The sequence below is a fragment of the Calidris pugnax genome, unplaced genomic scaffold, assembly GCF_001431845.1.
Source record: "Calidris pugnax isolate Ruff unplaced genomic scaffold, ASM143184v1 scaffold69, whole genome shotgun sequence".
Classification (NCBI taxonomy): domain Eukaryota; kingdom Metazoa; phylum Chordata; class Aves; order Charadriiformes; family Scolopacidae; genus Calidris; species Calidris pugnax.
This window is the reverse complement of record NW_015090859.1, coordinates 10,126,778-10,146,976: the sequence shown is the minus strand read 5'-3', so window position 1 is coordinate 10,146,976 and position 20,199 is coordinate 10,126,778. Positions and strand designations below refer to the sequence as shown.

The following is a 20,199-nucleotide window of genomic DNA, read 5'->3' as shown; positions in this document are numbered from 1 at the left end:
TATTTTTAGGAAGAAAACAAATGCAGGATGTTTTAGCTGCAGTGCAGCTCTTCAAGCGATAGCATAAGACAAAGAGGCAACTGTACACATAGCAGTAAGTGTCATACACAAAAGGAATGGGTAGCATTAAGACAATTACTTCATCTGAGACACTTAAAAGGTTTAAGACCCAGAAATTATGCAGTCCAGGTAGAAAAGTCTGTCATAAAATCATATGAAGCCTGTGTACATAGTGTAACCACGTACTGGTCAAATAATGAATCTTTAAGGCAGTTGACCAACTTTAGCTTAATGAATACTATTCTGAAAACTCCAGCCATGGATCTACGTTCACAAACACTAGACATATGCATTACTGGAAAAAACCACAGCATATAGCTGGAGCAGATTTGAACACATTGAATTTCTGTTGGCTCACCTACGCTACATGCAATATTACTTACATCAGATCATATGTGATTAGATAAAAATTGCTAAATTAATCTCACAAAGCTTTTAAACAGACCAGCAGATGGTCCAGATCTATTCGTCCCCAGATGCAGAATGTTGCATTTCGCCTTTTTGAAGTTCATGAGATTCCTCCCTGCCCAGATTTCCAGCCTGTGCAGGTCCCTCAGGATGGCAGCACAGCCACCTGGTGCACCAGCCACTCATCCCAGTTTTGCATTATCTGTGATGATACTGTGAAGTCCAAAGCTGTGTCTCATTAGATCATGAACTTAAATAAGTCTCCCTCCAATCCACTGTTCAGATTGGTGCTCACAGGCAGGTTCCTAACTTCAGGTTTGGTCCCAGCCCAGCAGCTCTTCAGTGTCTGCTGAGCTACTGTCCCTTCAAGGTCTCTAGAAAAAATCTGTGTCTTTCCAGTAAGTCTGAGGCTCAGCTTCATGTCTGCTGCCTGCTCTTCTCACAGTGACCAACAACAGAGACTCCCAAATTCAAGTGCAGACTCTTCAGTCATGCTCTGCCCTCCCTCCATCCGCACTCTTCACAGCTTCCCCCAGCAGCAACACTTGGGCATGTTTTGAAGCTGGTTTCTACCTGACCCAAAGAGCTGCCCACTCGCCCTTGCCTGGCTGCACCCTTCCTTGATGTTCAGCCACTAGTTTATAAAGGGACATCATACACAATTATCTATAAAATACTATGAAAAAAAGAAAACAAAGCACCAACAGGTTTCAGGACATGACAACAGTCAGTGAGGAGCAGGGATTACAAAGGCAGGCACAGTGCCAGAGAAGATATCTAGACCTATCATTGCCTAGATGTCATTTTCCTGTGCTTCACTCTGTACTACACTTTCTTAAAAATACTGGATTTCCTTTGCAAGTGCAGAATAATAAATAAATTTTAAAAAGCTGAATATGCACCCTAAATGAGAATATTTTTAAAAGCAGCTATGAAAATATGTATGCTGAAAGAAATAATGCTATAGAAATTCTGGATGTTGAGCAATTTTTTTACAAGCTTAGCAGTCACTAATAAAAGTAAAAAGCATTAAGATAACAAAAGGTCTCAGATCCCTCTACCTGCAACCTAGAAATTCAGAATTTTCCCAGTTCTTGTCATAACAATTGCCTATATACCCTAAGCTAAGCACAGTGAAACTCAGTTTGTTAATGCCATATATCACAGGACTACCCAAAACCTCCAAAACGTATCTAGGATGCAGGAAAATAGTTCTCATTACTCATATCTACAACCTTTTATGATCAGAAGTTTGGATTTTAGTTCACTTTCTCCCGTTATAAAAAGAAATCAAATCGGTGTACAATTAGCTGCTTACAATTAAAATAAAACCTATTTTGCCAAAATATCAAGCAGTGCAAAGACACTTTGTAACCCAGTGAGACACATCTGGTCTTTCCCACGTGCCAGGCTCCAACTCCCTGATTACTGGTACTTCTCACCAGATGAGTTCAGACAGTCCAAGCAGAGATGAAAAGAAGTATGTCTCACAGTAGACGATTATTTCCCTGAGAATGTGCTACACAGTTCTAAAATACTTGCATCTTCATATTACTAAATCAATGTAGAATTGAGATTATTAGCTAATCTCAGAAAAAGCACAAAAAGAAACAATTCCTTTACATGCAGAAAACAACCCACAGAAGTAATTTACTAGTAATTTTTTAGGCATCAAGATTAGCAACTAGAGAGTAAATAATATTGAAAGCAAGCTCTGCATCATAGTTAGTGGACAATATATAACAAGACACAATGATCATAACACTGCACTCTGCAGTAGTTGATGTTTTCACGTGGTCTTCAGCAACAACTGATCAATCCATAGATCCAGGACTGATTCAGGTTAATATGACAGCAACATCCAGAAGAAGAGATTGTTACCAGGGCCATGAAGGGCAGGGACTGGGTTCAGTTTGAGATAAAGACATGTAAATGTAGGTGTTCACCTCTGTGATAGATATATTAATACCTATATTTTAATGAACAGTGTTCTAGTCAATCCAGCCAACGGAACCTGCAGGGTGACTCAGCTGAGCCACCAGTCAGCATTTAGTTTTTACTTGTGCCAAATCACTCTTCATGCTCCACTGACTGGATCTCCACTGACTGTGACAGAAGTTTAGATACACACATAAACCACCTACTTGTAGGCACACAATTGTAAATTCTTTAACCTGAAGCTGGATCCTACCCACAGCTGCAAGTTACACATCTACAGCCAACTAAGGGGGAACTTCACAAGTAGTGCCCTCTCTGGGAAAAGAGTTGAAGTCCATGGTTTGTCTGATACTGTAAGTTTTTCAAAATTTGTATGTTACTCTTCGAAGTATATGTGGGACTTCTCTGAACACAGTGCAACCCTCCCCAAAAATAAACATGGTGGAGGTCAGACTCTTTAGCAAAAACGTAGAGATAATTAAAACAAAAACAAAAAACAAAAAAACTTCCACATGGCAATAGTGTTTTCTCAAGAGGACCCACACATAGCCTGCTCCCTTCAGATGCTATTTGTAGGTATTTGGAGCCCTCTGGTAGAAATCCATGCAAGGCGTCATAAGACTCATTTAAGAGCATGAGAAACCCCACGTCATCCTGAAACCATAACCAAACTTTATCTTATGATAAGGTCAGTTCAAAGAATATCCTGAAACTCAAACTAGATTTTGCTTAAATCCTCTGGATATTAAAAAACAAGAACAAAATCATTCCTGTGAGCTCAGCAGCATAGCTTTGAGGGGATACAGGACTTAAGTATTAGACTTGCATCCTTATTTCCTGCCAGCAAAAAGAAAGTATCATAAGCCTTGAGACTGAGAAAGTGGTTCCTCTGAGTATCTCAAAAGATGTAGCCTTTTTATGTTTCTGAACCACCAGTGTGAAAGACATGGCAGAAAGAAAACACAGGAATACTTAAAACCAGGCCAAACTTGTACACCACTTTTATAATATGTTTCTGATGATAATTGCATCAGATGTCTTAGAGAAAGACGCACTGAAAGATTAACCTGTTAATAGAAGTTGCTTTCTCATCCGTATTAGTTAGTGGCTGGCTCACATACTCAGCATTATTGTTTTTATCCCCTTCCAAAAGAGGAAGTAAGCAGAGGTTTAAAAGATTTCTTACAGGATAAGAAGAGATTTTTAAAAGCTCATCTTTCAGGGTAGTCAACAAATTCAAAACACAAAACCAACGTGCTCAAAAACAGAGAAAGGAAAAAGAGCTTCCTATCCCCTAGTTCAAAAAAGCACCACTTTTTATACTTTGAAGGAACATCCAAGACATTTCCATTGCAGCTAAAGAAAGATGAAGCAAAGCAGACTTCCTGAATCAGAGAATATGCCTATTACTCACTTGGATGTGGGTCACTTTAAAGTTAACAGCCTGGACATTGAGAAAAATCTGTTGTTCAGCATGGATTCTTCATTAGTTTTCTTGATGCCCATTGGGTAACCAGACAGAACTCAACTGGACATTCTACTTCTGGTCATTCCTGGATATTCTGGTCAAGCTTCACTTCTGTTGTGAAGGAAATAACAATAATCCCAAAGATCCAGGGCCTTTGCTTGTGCTACATCTTCTTCAGGATCATTTGGTTTGATTCTTAGACCAAATTTTAAAGACTAAATACAGCTACCCACTTTAATGCATTTTCTTAACTGATACAAAAATTCAGGAGGATCAAAAAAAGAAATAAAAAACACAACTCTGTACCAAGCTTCCCAGTTGTCATTACTTCCAAACCTACTCCTCAGACTCCATGTCTTCCACAGACAAAATTGCTGAGTTGAATGATTAACTATTCTTAGCCAAATAATTTATTAAGCATTCTACGTGAAGCTCTCCTAAAATTCTGTGTGTCATTATGAAGATAGACTGTATCAGTAACTTCTCTCTGCAGTTATCTCCAAAACCAAGGTATATTCCTGCAAAGAGGTATCTTTTGAAAGGAAAACACAATATTACCTGATTTCCAACACCTTAATTTAATAAAGGCTTTGGCTTTGCTTTGAATCAAGGGAATTTATATTTCTGATCATTATTCTAATGTAGTAACATCTACTGCCAGTTTGCTTTAAAACACCACATCTTTGTCCTGATGAAAAAGTCTTCACTTGCATAGAGTTACAGGAAACTACCAGTCCCAAAGAGCAAATCATAAGATTTCAAGGATGCATTTGAAAATCCTTTTGTTGCTCAAGTTAGTACCAAAAAGAGAATGAAACTGAATTTTAACACATTTCTAGGACCTATTAAGAATTACACTTCATCCCTAAACTAACATGAGGAATGTGTAAATTGTTTCAGATTAGGTACAAACAGTTTATATTTTTTTATTTAACAAAACACTGATAGAACCACCACTTCAATACAGAACCCAGCCGTCTTCAACTACACCAAGTTTGTCGTAGCTTCCAAAATAATACACCAAAGAGAACTATTATTTTCCAGATACTGAAAAATCTAGGTGATAGCCAAATACTATGTTTAGTCACTTCTATTCAAATAATAAATACCAGCTAAAGTTTCAGTGCAAATTCACTTTAGAATTCATGTTCAGAATCAGTCTAGCTCAGCAACAAGACTTTCTAATGTAAATGTGTTTTTACAGAAATGAAAAACAATAGATCACAAAGCAACTGACCTAAAAGTCTTTCATCAGATTATTAAATTGTAAACACCAATCTACAAAACACAAACAGTCTGCTTGTATATTTTAAAGAATCCTAGTTTTCATACCCATGAACAAAATGTAATCTTATACTGTTCCCTGGAGCTCGCTCTCGTCGCTTAGAAGCTGCACTTTTTCTTTTTTCTTTGCATTGCTCTTTAAGTTGAGGTAGATCTTCTTTGTAAACCTTTAAGTAAGAGCACAATATAAATTATAATTAATTATAAATTAATTGTAAATTAAACAATTGATAAGAAAAGCATGTTTCTGAGAATTCAGTCACAGTTATCACCCACCAAAATGTTATACTGACATCATTGAAAAAACCCTCTAATAATTGTAACTTATTTTTAAATTACAACCAAAACTCTAATAGAACATGCTAGGAATATACATAATCACTTTTTTTTTTTTTCTCTATTGTATCTTAATATTTTGAATGCATCAGATAATAAAAAGTCTAAAGGTTTTGGTCAGTTCCTGCTTAGCGCTCAGCCTCCCCAGTTTACAAATTTCAATGGGTTTTCATAAAAGACCAACTTAAACCCTGGGAAACATTCCAACTGCCATTAAAACTAAAATCTTTACCTGTCGACGATAGGTGATCTGTGTCTCTTGTTCAATTTCAGAGTCCAGCTCTGGAACATCAGACTGATCTGAATCTGATTCATCACTATTAGAATCAACCAGACTCTCTGCCACCAAAAAAAAAACCGAAAAAGAAAATGTAGCAACTTAAATTACAAACAGAAAGTGTTTAAAGGAACTGCTTGATGTTTCTGATTTGACAGTCCATGCTCACATTAACTACAACATGAACTGCTAATAACTGACAGGGTGACAGGATCAATTCATTTTAATCAAATAATTATATGCATCTTTTTTTTTTTCCAGTGACAAATAGGCATCCATTTTGCTGTCAATTTAGTAAAGGATGATACATACAGAATTCATAAATTCTTATCTATGATCCAAACTTTTAAATTTTCCCTTTGCACAGGGAACAGAGTGGTGAATTTTTTTTTTCACAGCCTTGCTAGACTGAGCATACAGGGTACAGGAAAGTGTCAGGAAACGCCATCAGGTACTTCATGCAAAGTTTAAAGAACACTAATTTTGTGCAGACTGACGATTCAGAATACTTATTTCTATACTTCCACCAAAGAATTTTACTTCTCTTTTAGCCTCTCCTCCTCCCACCTGCTTTTCCTTTTTTTCAATAAGTTACTTACCTTGAGGTGCTATATGAAGAGAATCTTTCAGCTTCCGGTCAGGGACAAATTTCCACTGAAAGACAGAATGATCAGCTCCTCCAATGGAAACCACCCACTGGTGATCGTGCGACCATCTGACGTTTGTCACGTGAGCAGAATGACCAAGATATTTTTTAAACTTTGCTCCTAGAACAGGAATAAAAATCTCTTTCAATATACGTGGAATAAATGTTCCAGAAGCAACTTGGAGCATATCAAGGAACCTTTATAAAAAGTAATAGTTTGATTAAGACATTCTAATTACTATTGATATTTTAATTAATAGTGGCAGCTTCACGCAGTATTTGCAGATTTTAATGTGTCTTTAAGAAAAATTTTAAAATTTGGATTCCAGGATATAATATCTTTAATAAGTCAAACAAAAAGAGAAAAGACATACAATAGTGCTGTATGAGGTGTAAGAAGGAAGATTTTTTTTTAAAATTACTGTATTTATCTGTATGAGGTGTAAGAAGGAAGATTTTTTTAAAAAATTACTGTATTTATCTTTGCAAACCAAGATTTTGCCAATTATTATTTCTACATTGAAAAGATGAAGTCACTGAATGTTAAATGATGTCTGTTTAGCTCTGTCAAAACACCCCCACAAGTGCTCGTAGCACTGGTTCCCAATGTTTGTGCAACTTGAGTGCGAAGCACTTCCAGTAATCTTTGCCAATTATTATTTCTACATTGAAAAGATGAAGTCACTGAATGTTAAATGATGTCTGTTTAGCTCTGTCAAAACACCCCCACACGTGCTCGTAGCACTGGTTCCCAATGTTTGCGCAACTTGAGTGCTAAGCACTTCTAGTCATTCATATCCTTCCATCTTTAGCAGTACAACTACATCAAGTTAATGTTTCCACTGAGTATATAATTACAAGACAATCATTGAATCAGTTACCAAAAAGAAGTTCTTAACAGTACTCCATTACAGAGATTCTTGTGCCTTTTCTTTGGTTTTATAATTCTAGTGCAAGATAGACAAGCTAAAAAGGGAACAAACTCCATCTCCTTCAAATGGACAGAAGACTGTTCTGAAGAAAGTATTTCTGGGTTATCTCAGGTTCCAATAAAAGCCTTATCACTTTAAAAATAAAACTGGAAAGATTGAAATAAAATGTTTTTTTAACATCACCATTTAAAAAAAGAGTTGGAAAAACTCTTTTTGGGGCAATTCTTTAAGCCCATATGTCTTGAAGACATATCCTAGGAGTCATCACGAAAAACTCTTTTTGGGGCAATTCTTTAAGCACATATTTCTTGAAGACATATCCTAAGAAAAGATCATGCGGTTGTAGCCAGCACTAAAAATGCAATGCTGCATTATTGACTCTAATCACTTGGGAAAGTTATTTTTTCCTAGTTCCTAGCCCAAATCTCCATCACAGATCCAGAGGAAGGAAGAAAACTACTTGAAGACCAGGGTGAAATACTTAAAGAAATACTTAGAGAAATGTATCTCATAAAAGGCTAGTTATTGCATCACCTCATGAAATTCTGTGAAAAAAACCCAAATCAAAGCTAATCTATGTTAAAAAATAAAATATATGTAGAACTTCTGACAATTCAAAATGCAAATAAAATATCGTTATTATTTCAGTTGTCAACACATCAGCCTATTATTTACCAGCTTTGAGCTCAAAATAAACTTCTAAGAATAAATATTGCCCATTTATATAATTTTCAAAACCCCAGTTTTCTAAAACCTTTTTCTTGAATAACCAAAATTCAAAAATGCATGTTTATAATTGCACATAAAGTCCTACCTTTTCTTAGACATGGGTATCGAAACAGCTTTACTATTCCATAGTCATCAGCTGTAACCATAACTTGCCCAATAAAATTTGCATCCACAGAATTTATATCATTTATATCGGAATATTTGGGCCAGATTCCATTAACTTCCAGGCCAGAAACACAGGTCCATGATGCCCACTGAATGCCTTTTAATTCCTCCTTGTTTGTTACTTCTTTTCCACCTAAGAATAAAAATAGAGGTATTTTTCAACATTCATTTGTGCAATTTTAAAGAATGTAAAATTTTTTAAATTCTCCAGAATCAAATCCAAGTAAGACAGAATTAAAAACTGATTTCCAAATCTGTCATGATCTAGTATTCTCTATTATGACCAGCAATATCAGCAGTAAGGCTTCTGAAGACTACTTAACAGAGAACCTGGGTTTGGTTTTTTAGAGCTTTTATTATTTCTTGATATTTGCTTGAGGCTGTGTTATTTTTAAACATTTATCAAAAATACATGTAGCCATTCTAAGATAAAATTTGGGAAAATTCTGTTGCTGAACTAATCTAGAAACCTGAATTATTTAGAGCAAAAACTGAAAAACCCAAAAAACCCCAAACCATAAAAAAAACCTAACAACCCAGGCTCAAGGAAAAGTTTAACTACTATATACCCCTCCGAAAACTGGAAAGGAACTCAAGTGCTCTGTTTGAAGAACCTTCAGCTCTGACGAAATAACTGCACCCTTTGCCAAGGTTTACCTTGTAATCTCTTTCAATCACTAATCCATGTAAACGATGACTACTAATACTGGTTATATCCATGACTAAGTCCTACAGATCTTGTATTAGGCAACTCTAAGTTCCTTACCCATTTATAGTGCAATTCCAAGCGTTACATGATGCTCATCATTATTTTAAAATATTTAGGAGATTCCCTAACTTCACTAAACTTTTTCATAAACAAGCTTTCACAATCCCACATTTTAATATATCAAGAAACTCCAGGCTGAAAGCTGCCTATGTAACTCAAAATTGCTCATCCTGTGTGTTATGTATTTGTTACAGTCTAATTAAATTCTCACTTACTATCTTTTCTTACGTATCTTCTGTCTCATTCAGTGCACAGGAACAAAATTGTGCATCGAATGAATCAGATGCTTCAGCTAAGGGAGTCACAAAAAGCTCCGTGGAGCTATGAATAATGTACAGTGCAAAGCATATAGAGAGAGTAACAAATGAAGGGACAATATAGTAAGTGGGGATGATAAAAAACACTTACTACAAATATGATGAGTGGGAAAAATGTGGAAAGATATTAAAGAGTTTATACACACAGAAGAAACAAGTAAAACCTTGCGACAAACACTGCCCTTGACATACTATAATCAGGACTACTTAAATTTGAAGCTTTAAGATATAGGTATTATGTGCATATGTCCTCTGCAGAGGGAACTGTCGTGGTGAAAAATGTTTCAAGAGTATGGGACAGTACAGTCAAGTCTTCGAGACAGTGTTGTCTTGAAAATATTTACAATTATAGGGTTGTCACAAACTTTGAATCTGAAAGCTCTATTTTAATATTACGTAATGTACTAATTTGCTTTTGCCATAAAAGAGAAAAGACACATCTGAACTTGTGTTATGAGTAGACTGCCCAGCTAACTTTCATTTTGATATTTTTATTAATTTTGAAGGTTGCAGATTGAATCATATATGTATCACAGCTTCAATATTTCTTTTGTTTCCAGTGAGTAATTCCTAACATTCTGGCACCCTTATATCAGGTACTCTTATTTTCTCTAGAAGTCACCTAATCCTATTATACTTCCAAATTCATTTGCAGTCTGATCCCAAACTCATTTGCAGTCCTATCATTTCTATCTGTAGATATTTCTCACTGTAAAAGCTCTTTTAAGTTAAATTCTTCAGTTGTGCTGCAAACATAGTTCTAGAAAAGCAGATGACTCTTCTGAGATGCAACATACTGATTTTTCCACACATTTTAAAAAGCATACAGTGCAAGCAAATGATAATCTATTTAATATCTAAGCTCAATAACTACAAAGCTATTAAGCTATTGCAAAACTGGATTTTAAAGCAATATTATTCTTTTTCTAAAAAGGTGGGAGCAAAGACTTATTTTTGAGAAATAAAATAAATTATAAGCCTGCATCTCTACCATGAAAAGATGCATTATAAAGAGTAAATGTTTAAGAATGAAAATATTTAAGTAACTTTTCCAGAAAATGCTATCCTTATTCAAATGTAGCAAATATTTACATAAACTTAGAAAAAAATTTCTCTATAACCCAGTGCTTTAAACCAGGATCTGTATTTGGCTGTTTTTACAAAACTACTATACATTCTTTCCGTATTAAGTAACAAATATCATAGAAGCAACTCATAATCTTACTTGGCATCCTGTAAAAAAGTCTCTTCCCATTGCCATCATTGGTCTGTAAGTATTTACTGTCCGAAGACCAATCCATATGGGTGATGAAACTTAAAGATCCAATACATTCCCCAACTTTCTTGTATCGTTGAAGAACACCATATATATCCACAGAGCTGTCATTGGAACCAACAGCTAGGAAATTCCCATCTGGTGAATATTTCAGTTCATGAATAGCTTCTTTCCTGTCTTTGATATGAACAACCTCAGTCATATCTCTGTAGTATGAGAGAAAGCACGTCATAAGTATAGAAGAGCCTTATCATACTGTCAAGTTCCCAGTTTTAAAAAATGGACAAATCCGTGATACGATGAAGTGGACTTTACTCTCCTACGTGCAAACACAACACTGCTATTTTTAAGAGCTGGGTAGGGCTTCATGGCAAAAAAAAAAAAAAAAAAAGAGAAGCTAAATAGGCAGGTGTTACTGATATTAAATATAAATAAAACAGCATACTTAAAGATCAGTCTTCAACTCAGTAGTAAAACTTGGTTAATTTGTATAAAGAAGAAAATTATATCCGGAAAATTATAATGTTTATTTAACCCAGTGTGTCACCACAAACTTTAGAAAACTGTTTCAGAAGATTTTGTGCATTGCTGCAATTACTTCTGTAGCAATTGCTTCTTGTCCTGAAAAGTGATTTCTGTTCAGCCAGTTTCTGTCCCCAGTGTCATGCTATTTTTGTTCCACAGGAGAGAAAAGGAACAAGTAATACATATATTCATATCCAAAGGAAGGGGCTTAAACACAACATAGCACTGTTATTTTAAAACAGTTTTATTTTTGCATTAGGCACTGCTTCCCTGGGCATGTGTATCTGCGTATGTGTGTTTATGTGTCTCTATACGCACAAATGATAAGTAGCTACATCATTTACATTTTTATGGCTGAAGCCCTTAATTGAATTTTCATAATGCCAGGAGGGCCCATTCGGGATTCAGATCCTGTTGTGCAAATACGCACTAAGACATCTGCCCCAAAGAGCTTGTAGCTCTAAGAGGATAAAATGTGGCAGGGGAAATAATTAGGAGGAGATAAAGTGACTGTCTCTGGTTTGATGGGAGGGTCAGTCAGCTCCAGGACCAGAACAAGTATTCCTACTTGCCCAGCGGTGATTTACTGGTGAATCAGCAGCACCGACCCAGCTCTGTACTGGGCTCATGGCCAGATTGTCCCTCTTCCTTGTGCTGGTGGGTGGCAGGATGTCCCCAACCTCATCTGAGCTGCACAGCAACATCATCCCCTCCCAGAGAAGACCCCTCATGACACAAATCAGCCCTGTTTTTCCACATGCTCACTTGCTAGGAATCCTGCCCAAGACTCAGGTAAATAAAGATTTTGCTGTTGTTGGACTTATTTTTGAAGCAGAAGAAGGAAAGAAAATATTTAATAGAATGCTTTGTGTTGGAAGGGACCTTAAGGATCATCTTGTTGTTTTCCTACTGCAGGTTTGTTTCTCCATCACACATGAAGGGCAGGTACAAGGAAGATCCTGAACACCTTACATCTGTCCCCAAGGGGACATTGCTGTCAGTCAGGAACCCCAAAGGAGTGGTGTGCTCTGGCACATCCCCACGTGCTCCTTTTCCTGGCTCTGCCTGTCAGCCTTCTGCAATGCTCTCCCAAAATGCCAGCATCTCCATGCCTAAAGTCCAGGCCTTCATCTCCCACACGCAGCCATAGCCAGGCAGGGAAGGAGGGAGGTCACCTTGAGCACCGGAGGAGGTGACATGAAAAGCAAGGCACGGGGACACCCCTGAAACCCCAGCCCTTTCTAGAGCCAAAGTGCCGGTGCCAGCTTGAAAACCAGGGACCTGCATTTTCTCAGGATGGGGAGGTTTGGTTTGCCCTGGTGACTCTTGCAGAGATTTTCTACCTCTGCATTTGTACTCGTTGCCAGCTCTGCTGGCTTTGGGATAAGCCAGGCCACTTCTGTGGATGGACTCAGTTCAGCCCCACCGTGGGTAGTGGAGGAGAAACATGGTGGTACTAATGCAGCCATTTGGCCTTTGCTGCTGCTCCCATGTTTCCATATCTCTGGCGAGAAATTGCCCAAGTGACCAGGAGAACGAGTTAAACAGACTGCTTTCTTAGGCCTGCTCATGTCATTTCTGAAGAGCCATAGGAACTATACCTTCTGTCGTGTTTGTGGTATGCAGTAACGAGAATAAAAGTTGCAAATTGCTGTGATTGTCCACTGTACTGCCATTGGCAGATCTGTGTAAAATTCAGCAACACCTAACAATCTAATTTCCTTCTACTCTACAAAACAATGATTAATTTTGGTGTTGCCACCATCCCTGTGATTCTGACCCAAGATGCTGCAGGAGTCTGGGAAGGCTTTAGACAAAGGATTCAAAATTTCAACATAATTTTTGGCTAATACCGGAACACCTGTGTCGTGCTATCAGCCTCGTGCATGTGCTTTCTTGCAAGTGAAGTCATCCTTGTCTCCGTTCCTCAGGGTTTGCATACGCAAACCCACGAGCAGCCACTGAGGTTAACGTGTGGGTAGGTGGTTTTATAAAGTGGAAACCCGCTGATGGATCTGTGGGAATATTCTATCTGACTATTTGCACTGGATTTGCACATATACAGAAAGAAAGGTTACTGGCAGTCATAGTTTTAAAATAGTGCTTAAATAATGGCATTTTTAATTGAGACTCAGGTTTAGTCTTTGGGAATGGACACAGTTGATAGACTGGCAGAAGCTTCTTCTCCACCACTGCTGCAAGACCAAAGAGGATTTTATATGTCAATTCGTATGTAGTTACACTTCTAAACCAAATGTAACCATCTGACTTGGTTTTGTGGGTTGCTCCACAAAACCTTTGTATGCAGTGCCTTCCCCCGCCACAGCTGTGCTGGGCATGTGGACCCATATCTTCTGCTCCTTGTGGGGTCTGCAGATGTATCCCAGAGCACAGGCTGCCAGAGAAAGAAGAAAACAATATTAAATAAAGAAAAGGAGGGTTTGTGTGTATCATATTCCTTCAGAGGAGGTGAGAGTCTCATCAAAGCTGAGATGGGTTTTCCCCCCCTCTCTGTTTCACTGTCCCTTTCACACACCCCCACGTATGGTTCTGTAGTAAGTCCAGTCTATTTGCTTGGGGAGGCTTAGACTACCTGCTGGGCTTTTTAAGCATCCTAAAAATAGCTATTTCTGTCTCCTTAGACACGGTGATAAAATGAGGTGCGTATGTGGTACACCTGATGAAACCAGCCTTCTTCACTGACACAGTCATGAAGTCATCGAGCCACTGTCATGCTGCTGGCACCAGATGGGTTTCTCCTTGAATGGGTTTCTCCTGTGTTTGTGCAAAAAGGTTTCTTGCAGTTTTTCCTGGCTGTTTTATGGGGACTTGGTATAGACAGAGGGAGGACACTGTTCAGCGCTGTGACATTCTGTTGAGCCTGCAGCCTCCTCCTTCTAGTCCTGCTTTATGTGGTAGCTAAACCTCTTGTGGGCATGAAGCTGGTGGGTGGCCCAAGGGCTTAAAATGTTACCTCCTATACTTCCAGAGGTGGATCTGTTGCCTTAGACCAAACAGAAATTGAGAGGAGCAGAGCCGTTGCTCTAACACTGCTGCAAAGATGTCCATGATCCAAAAGATCCGTCTGAGGATGAGAGCAGAACACGTGCAAGATGGTAGACACAGTGATACTCCTGAGCCTTACTGCTTGCTTTACAATAGTGAACACTGTTAATTACCTTATGGAAGGAATTATTTTAGGAACTGTCATTTCTGTTTTAGTTATTGCAGGGAATCAGACACCAGAGAAATTCTCTACTTGCTGAGAAAAAGTCATTCTTGTCCTCTTCCAGTAAATTGTCTCCTCCTGTGCTTCTGTGCAGACAGGAGCTGAGGTTAGAGGTATGGATCTGGGCCTTTGCTGAGAACAGTAAAATATAAATTTGGGCTTTATGTCTCTGTGGCTTGTATGTGGAGGTGACAGTGCTCAGGTCTTGTGAGAACATTACAAACATAAACAGTAAATGATCATAGTATGATACTTATTTAGGGATTGGTGTCCTACCTATAGCAAAATGAGAATATAGGCCTGTCTTCTACTCCTTGAACACGGTTTGTTTCTTCCATCTGAAGGCAAACATACTAGAGGTTGTTGGAAGGAATAGCAAGCCTTTGCATTGTAGCAGTTCTGAAAAAACTGCAAGAACATTTACCATTAAAGCTAAAAAGCAAATATAACTCTTGAAGATGTCAAATAAAAAATTAGTACAATATGAATATGACTGAACTGTTCTTCCTGTCAGTGGTGATGTAAATCTTAAAATACAAGAATCATGTTCTGCTGTTAGACCTGACTGTCACGTCAGATGGTAGTGGTTTCTTGATAACATTTTTATAATCTTGCCTTTTTAATTCCTAGCTCCACTGAGGATGAATTGTAGTGGGGTGAAGGGAGAGTGGAATGGACGCTAAAAACTCCACAGCAACTGTGATTACTGTTGGCTGGCTAATGTCATGCTATAGGATGCCAGGTTAGGGATGAACCTGCCAACAGTCATGGCCCTATAGTGACCAGCATGGCAGACATGCAAAGAGCAGTGGGAGTTAAGGGCAGGAGAATAATGCAAGTACCTATGCACAGAGAGCATGAAAAATGGGTAGGTTATTGCAGTATGGAGTAATATGAGAGTGGGAGGCGAGCACTGATTGGGAGGGGGGTAGGGAAGCAGGTGGGACTCTTGTATAGATACCTTTTTCTTTGACTTCTATTGAAATTGCAAATGTACTGTTTATAATAGAATAGCTTGTACGTTTGTTCTTCACAGCTTGTAGAGAAAACTGAGAAACCAAGACCTGGTTCATCCCCTTGCCAACTCAGGAGGATATCTGCCCAGATCATTCTGGGTGATGGTGCTAGTACTGATGATGTTCCAGGCATCTTGCATTTAAAAAAGGGTAAATAGCCTGGATGTAAGAACAGATGAGTGTGCTGAGTAATTTATCCAGAAAATATCAAGTAGAGCTAAAAGGGGACTAATGCAGAGCTTAATTTAAAATTGAAATTAAAAACTGCTCCTATATTGCTGCAAAAACAGAGGCGGTTCCTTTTCTGTCTCAAACACCAAAAGAACTAGACCCGACGATGTAGATGTTGAGGTACGACTCCATTCAAGTTAATGAAACTCCGATGTCTCTATGCAGCAGGGACTTAAAAGATATTATATCAGCCTGGTTCTCCTCAAAATAACTTGGTGGTTTGTTGATAGGATACCCTAAACCTTAAAAACAGCTAAGACGGTCTGTTCAGTATTGCCTTCTGATTGTGGTTCTGGTGTGTCAGGAGCAGGCATCTGTGAACAGCACTCTAAGTGGGGCAGAGAAGGTGGTGCTGCCCTTTGGAGACTGGCAAAACCAATGCAGTATGTGGGGTGGGAGGCCGTTTCTTTACATTTTTTAGGATGTTTTCCTTGTGTACCATCTCTCCAGGTCTGCACTAGGTCAGATTCCCTCTTTACCTAATGAACTCATCCCCAATTTGAGGATGGGTAATGGTGACAGAGGAGGTCATGCTGCTCTGTGCAGAAGTTTTAAAACTTGCATTGACTAATACCCAGGGATGGATTAAAATGAAATGTGTATTTCTGCAGGAAAATGGCTTCCTACTCTGCTTTCTGCCAGGACTTTTCCTTCACAGCTCATCTTCTACCCTATCCCAGATGAACACTCCTCTTCCTTTCCCTGTCATGCTCTTCCTATGTTGGGAATGGTTTCTTATCTACTCTCATGCCCTTGACAAGTCTGTAACTTGCTGTTGCTTGTTTTGATCCCCTAGCCAGCCCTGAGAAAGGCTGTGAGTGGGCTCCTCGTGCCACAGAGGAGTCACAGGCTATCTGCCAGTCACTCAGGTATGTGCTTAGTGGGAATGGTGGTCTGGTGGTCTTGGTCTGGTGGTTATTTGAAGACCAGGCCATGCATAGAGGGACTGGATGAGGAGAAGGGTCACATGAGAGCCTTGCGGCTGCATGTGTTACCATTGATTAATGAACATTTTGGAGTGGAGAGCAAAAGTAATGAAACATGAAATAAGGCTGTTATAAAAATGTATTGGAGAATTCATTCTGCGGTCATACTTTTGAACTCTGAATATTTTGTTGCTAATAGTTTTGTGTTGCTGTTGGCTGGGGTACCTCAGCTGGTCCTGGGACCTCTCTAGATGGTAACTGCAAGTATTGGACTCACATTTTCCTGTGAAACAGGCCTTATTGCCTGTAAAATGTGCTATTACCCAAAGCTATTCCTTACCTGGTGTGACCAAGCAGACCTTCACTGAGTAAAGAAATGGGCAAAAATGACTTAGTATTTTCTATGGATTGCAGAGAAGGACTTGGCGGTGCTGGTGGATGAAGAGCTGGTCATGAGCCAGCAATGTGCGCTCTCACAACCCAGAAAGCCAATCATCTCCTGGACTACATCAAAAGAAGTGTGGCCAGCAGGTGGAGGGAGGTGATTATGCCACTTTACTCCTCTCTCGTGAGACCCCACCTGGAGTACTTTGTCCAGCTCTGAAGTCCTCAGCCCAGGAAGGACATGGAGCTGTTGCAGCGGATCCAGCGGAAGGCCATGAAAATAATCAGAGGGCAGGAGCACCTCTTCTACGAGGACAGGCTGAGAGCATTGGGGGTGTTCAGTCTGGAGAAAAGAAGGATCCAGGGAGACCCATATGTGGCCTTTTAATACTTATAGAGGGCTTATAAGAAAGGTACTTGTAAGTATCTTTAAGTAGCAATAGGACAAGGGGCAATGGTTTTAAACTAAAAGAGGGTAGATTCAGACTAGATAAAAGGAAGATATTTTTTACAATGTGGGTGGTGAAACACTGGAACAGGTTGCCCAGATATGTGGTAGATGCCCCATCCCTGGAAACTTTGAAGGTCAGGTTGGATGGAGCTCTAAGCAACCTGATCTAGTTGAAGATGTTCTTGTTTATTGCAGGACGTCAGACTAGATGACCTTTAAAGGTCCCTTCCAACCCAACCCATTCTGTGATGCTATGAATCTATGAATCTGGCACATTTATGCATCTATTCACTTCTCACCTCTGGGCCAAATTTAATACAGAAATCACAGTTAGTAGTATGGAAAATTCTTATAGGAGTGGTCTTGTATTACTGCACCATTAATCTTCAGGTGACCACTGAAGGCACTGAACAGGGTCTTACTGTGTAATCCCCCTTTTAGACACCTCTGGAGGGTGATCCATCCTACTCTGTGCTAGAGCTGGGACTCAGTAAAGGCAGGCATGAACATTTGGGTCTGTGTCTGATCTACTTACATTTTATGGTCAGTAGAGAGAAACAGGCACTTCTAGGTCATGATTTATCTTGTCTAAATGTGGGCATCAAGAATAAATAATTAGGTGAATCACACCCTAAAACTGTATCTTTTTCTCTATTATAATGGAAAATTATAAAGGAAGGACCAGGTGATTACCTTATATGCTTACACCTGCCTGTCAATGTCTCCAGGGAGACGAGAAGAACCTCCTACAGGTCTAAGACAAGTGTGATGTATTGCTCCCTGGAGTGTCTTACCCCCAGCCATTGCTTAGGAAACAAGTCCAAGGCAGGCACCTAGCTTAGACTAGGTAACTTCTAAGTTATTAAAATTAAATTGAATTACTCCCACCTTGAATCTGTGTCTGCCACTAATAAGCAACTATGGCTTTTTTGGAACTGTTTGCCATTCTCCGAAAGAGGTATCAAGGATTCGGAGAGCAAATGCAGAGAAATTTCTGAGAAGTTTCACATTTAATACTTTAGTATTTTATTTAAAGATTTTATTTAAAATTATACGTTTTCTCTTTTGATGATCAAATTTTAACTCCAAAACACAGAACAGATTGTTGCTCCTTTGGTGTTGGCAGGGTTAAGCTGAGTACTCTGATAGGCAAGGAGGTTGTGCCTGGCTGGTTGAGAGCAGATTTGGACCCTTCCTCCATAACTCTTTTATGGCAGCAATCCCTGCTATTTCAAGTTCTTATTTGTCCGAAACTTGAGGAGTGAGAAGATGGCCTGCTGGAAGTTGTCTCCCGTCACTACATAGAGCAGTAGGTTTCCAAAAGTATTTAACGCTGCCAAAGGTTTAGCTATAATAAACATTAAAAGGATCATGTTCTTCAAGTGGCAGCTAACCTGTCGTACTCGGAGCTCCAGCCGAATCCCTCGCAAGACGTGGAAGGGGAGGAAGCACACATAGAAGACCACCAAGAGGACGACAGCGAGTCTGCGAGCCTTTTGTTTGTAGCAAGCCTGTGTATGAGGCCCAGTAGCCAAGGTGTAAATAATAAGCGCGTAGCACAGAGTCACTGTCAGCAAGGGCAAGAAGAAGGCAAACATGGTCAGCAGCCAGTTATACCACCGACTAGTGTCAAGGTCCTCAGCAGCAGCCAGGTCTGGGCAGATTGTCCTGTTCTGCGTATGCCTCGTGGCAATCAAGACGCCCAAGGGGCTGATGGCCACCAGGGAAATCAGCCAAACTACTACGCAAGTCACCACTGCCCATCTCCGTTTTTGAACAAAAAAGCATTTAATTGGGTGGACAATTACAAAAAACCGGAAGATGCTGAAGCAGCTAAGGAAGATAATACCACTGTACAGGTTGAAGTAGAAACAGAAGTGAATAAACTTGCACATGAAGTCTCCAAAAATCCAGTTGTTTCCATTAGCAGAGTAGTGTATGAAGAAAGGGAGTGTAGCTACATATAATAGGTCAGTGATAGCCAGGTTTAACATAATGATGGTGCTGCTTTTCCAGGGCCTCATCTTGATAAAGTAGACAAAAATTGTCACGATATTCCCTGGGAAGCACACCAGGAAGATTAGGCTGTAAAGGACGGAGAGATAGGATTTCACCTGTAAGAAATCTTCATCTTTGCAGCTTGTCAACGGGTCTGCGTGGCCTGGCAGAGCAGTGAAATTGCTGGTAGGTTCAGATGCCATTTTTGCAGAAATCTTCTTAAAGCTTCACAAAAAACGGATGTTTAGTTTTAATTGATTGGTTGGGACAAATGCATTCAGATAAATCTTTTGTGGCTGGGGCACACATTATATGCTTGACAAGGCATAGCAGAGGGAGGGAACAAGGATTTGCTAACACACCCAGCTCTGACCTAGATAACCCCACTCAGCTGTTTGATTTCACCCTTCCCTCTCCTTTTGGTTTAATTTTAGTAATGATTAATTTTACTCTTGCTTTATTTAACCTCCTACATTGAGGAAGACAATTACTGCTTATCTGCAAACATTTAGGAGTAGGAAGAACACATTTAGGGAGCTAGACAGAGTTTGGACTTTCTCAAAGTACAGAGACAAGGTGGAAAGCACAGATATTGAGTGAAGCCACTGATCCTGCTTCCCATTTTGTGCAAATTGGGGATAGATAGACTTGTCTCTGACCAAGTTTCTTATCTGCCATGGCCAATTTGGATCTTTCCACAGTGAGTTCAAGACATAACCTTTCTTGGTAGCATTTTAACCTGAAAGGATGGTAGCCAAGGATGAAAATAATCTCATCTAACTTCAGATATCAAAAAGTTAGATGCTTAAAGTGGAACTAGTCATCCTAAGCCCC

At 39.2% G+C, this 20,199-nt stretch overlaps 2 protein-coding genes across 2 annotated transcripts; both read right to left on the bottom strand.

Moving 5' to 3' along the window:
* Positions 1-5,206: 5,206 nt before the first annotated feature.
* On the bottom strand, positions 5,207-10,807 carry LOC106889254 (echinoderm microtubule-associated protein-like 5; the record flags this gene model as incomplete). The annotated part of the gene is made up of 5 exons (XM_014944091.1): positions 10,555-10,807; positions 8,164-8,376; positions 6,371-6,538; positions 5,727-5,833; positions 5,207-5,325 (listed from the first exon to the last, which is right to left on the bottom strand). Coding segments are annotated over exons 1-5 (860 nt in total), but the record flags the coding sequence as incomplete, so codon positions are not given.
* Positions 10,808-18,593: 7,786 nt separating this feature from the next.
* On the bottom strand, positions 18,594-19,568 carry LOC106889261 (2-oxoglutarate receptor 1-like). Its single transcript, XM_014944100.1, has one exon. It carries the CDS (start codon positions 19,566-19,568, stop codon positions 18,594-18,596), a length of 975 nt encoding a protein of 324 aa, XP_014799586.1.
* Positions 19,569-20,199: the final 631 nt, after the last annotated feature.

What these genes read in the sequence shown, in the direction of transcription:
- LOC106889261 (XM_014944100.1), bottom strand. Translation starts at nt 19,568, where the DNA reads ATGGCATCTGAACCTACCAGCAATTTCACTGCTCTGCCAGGCCACGCA.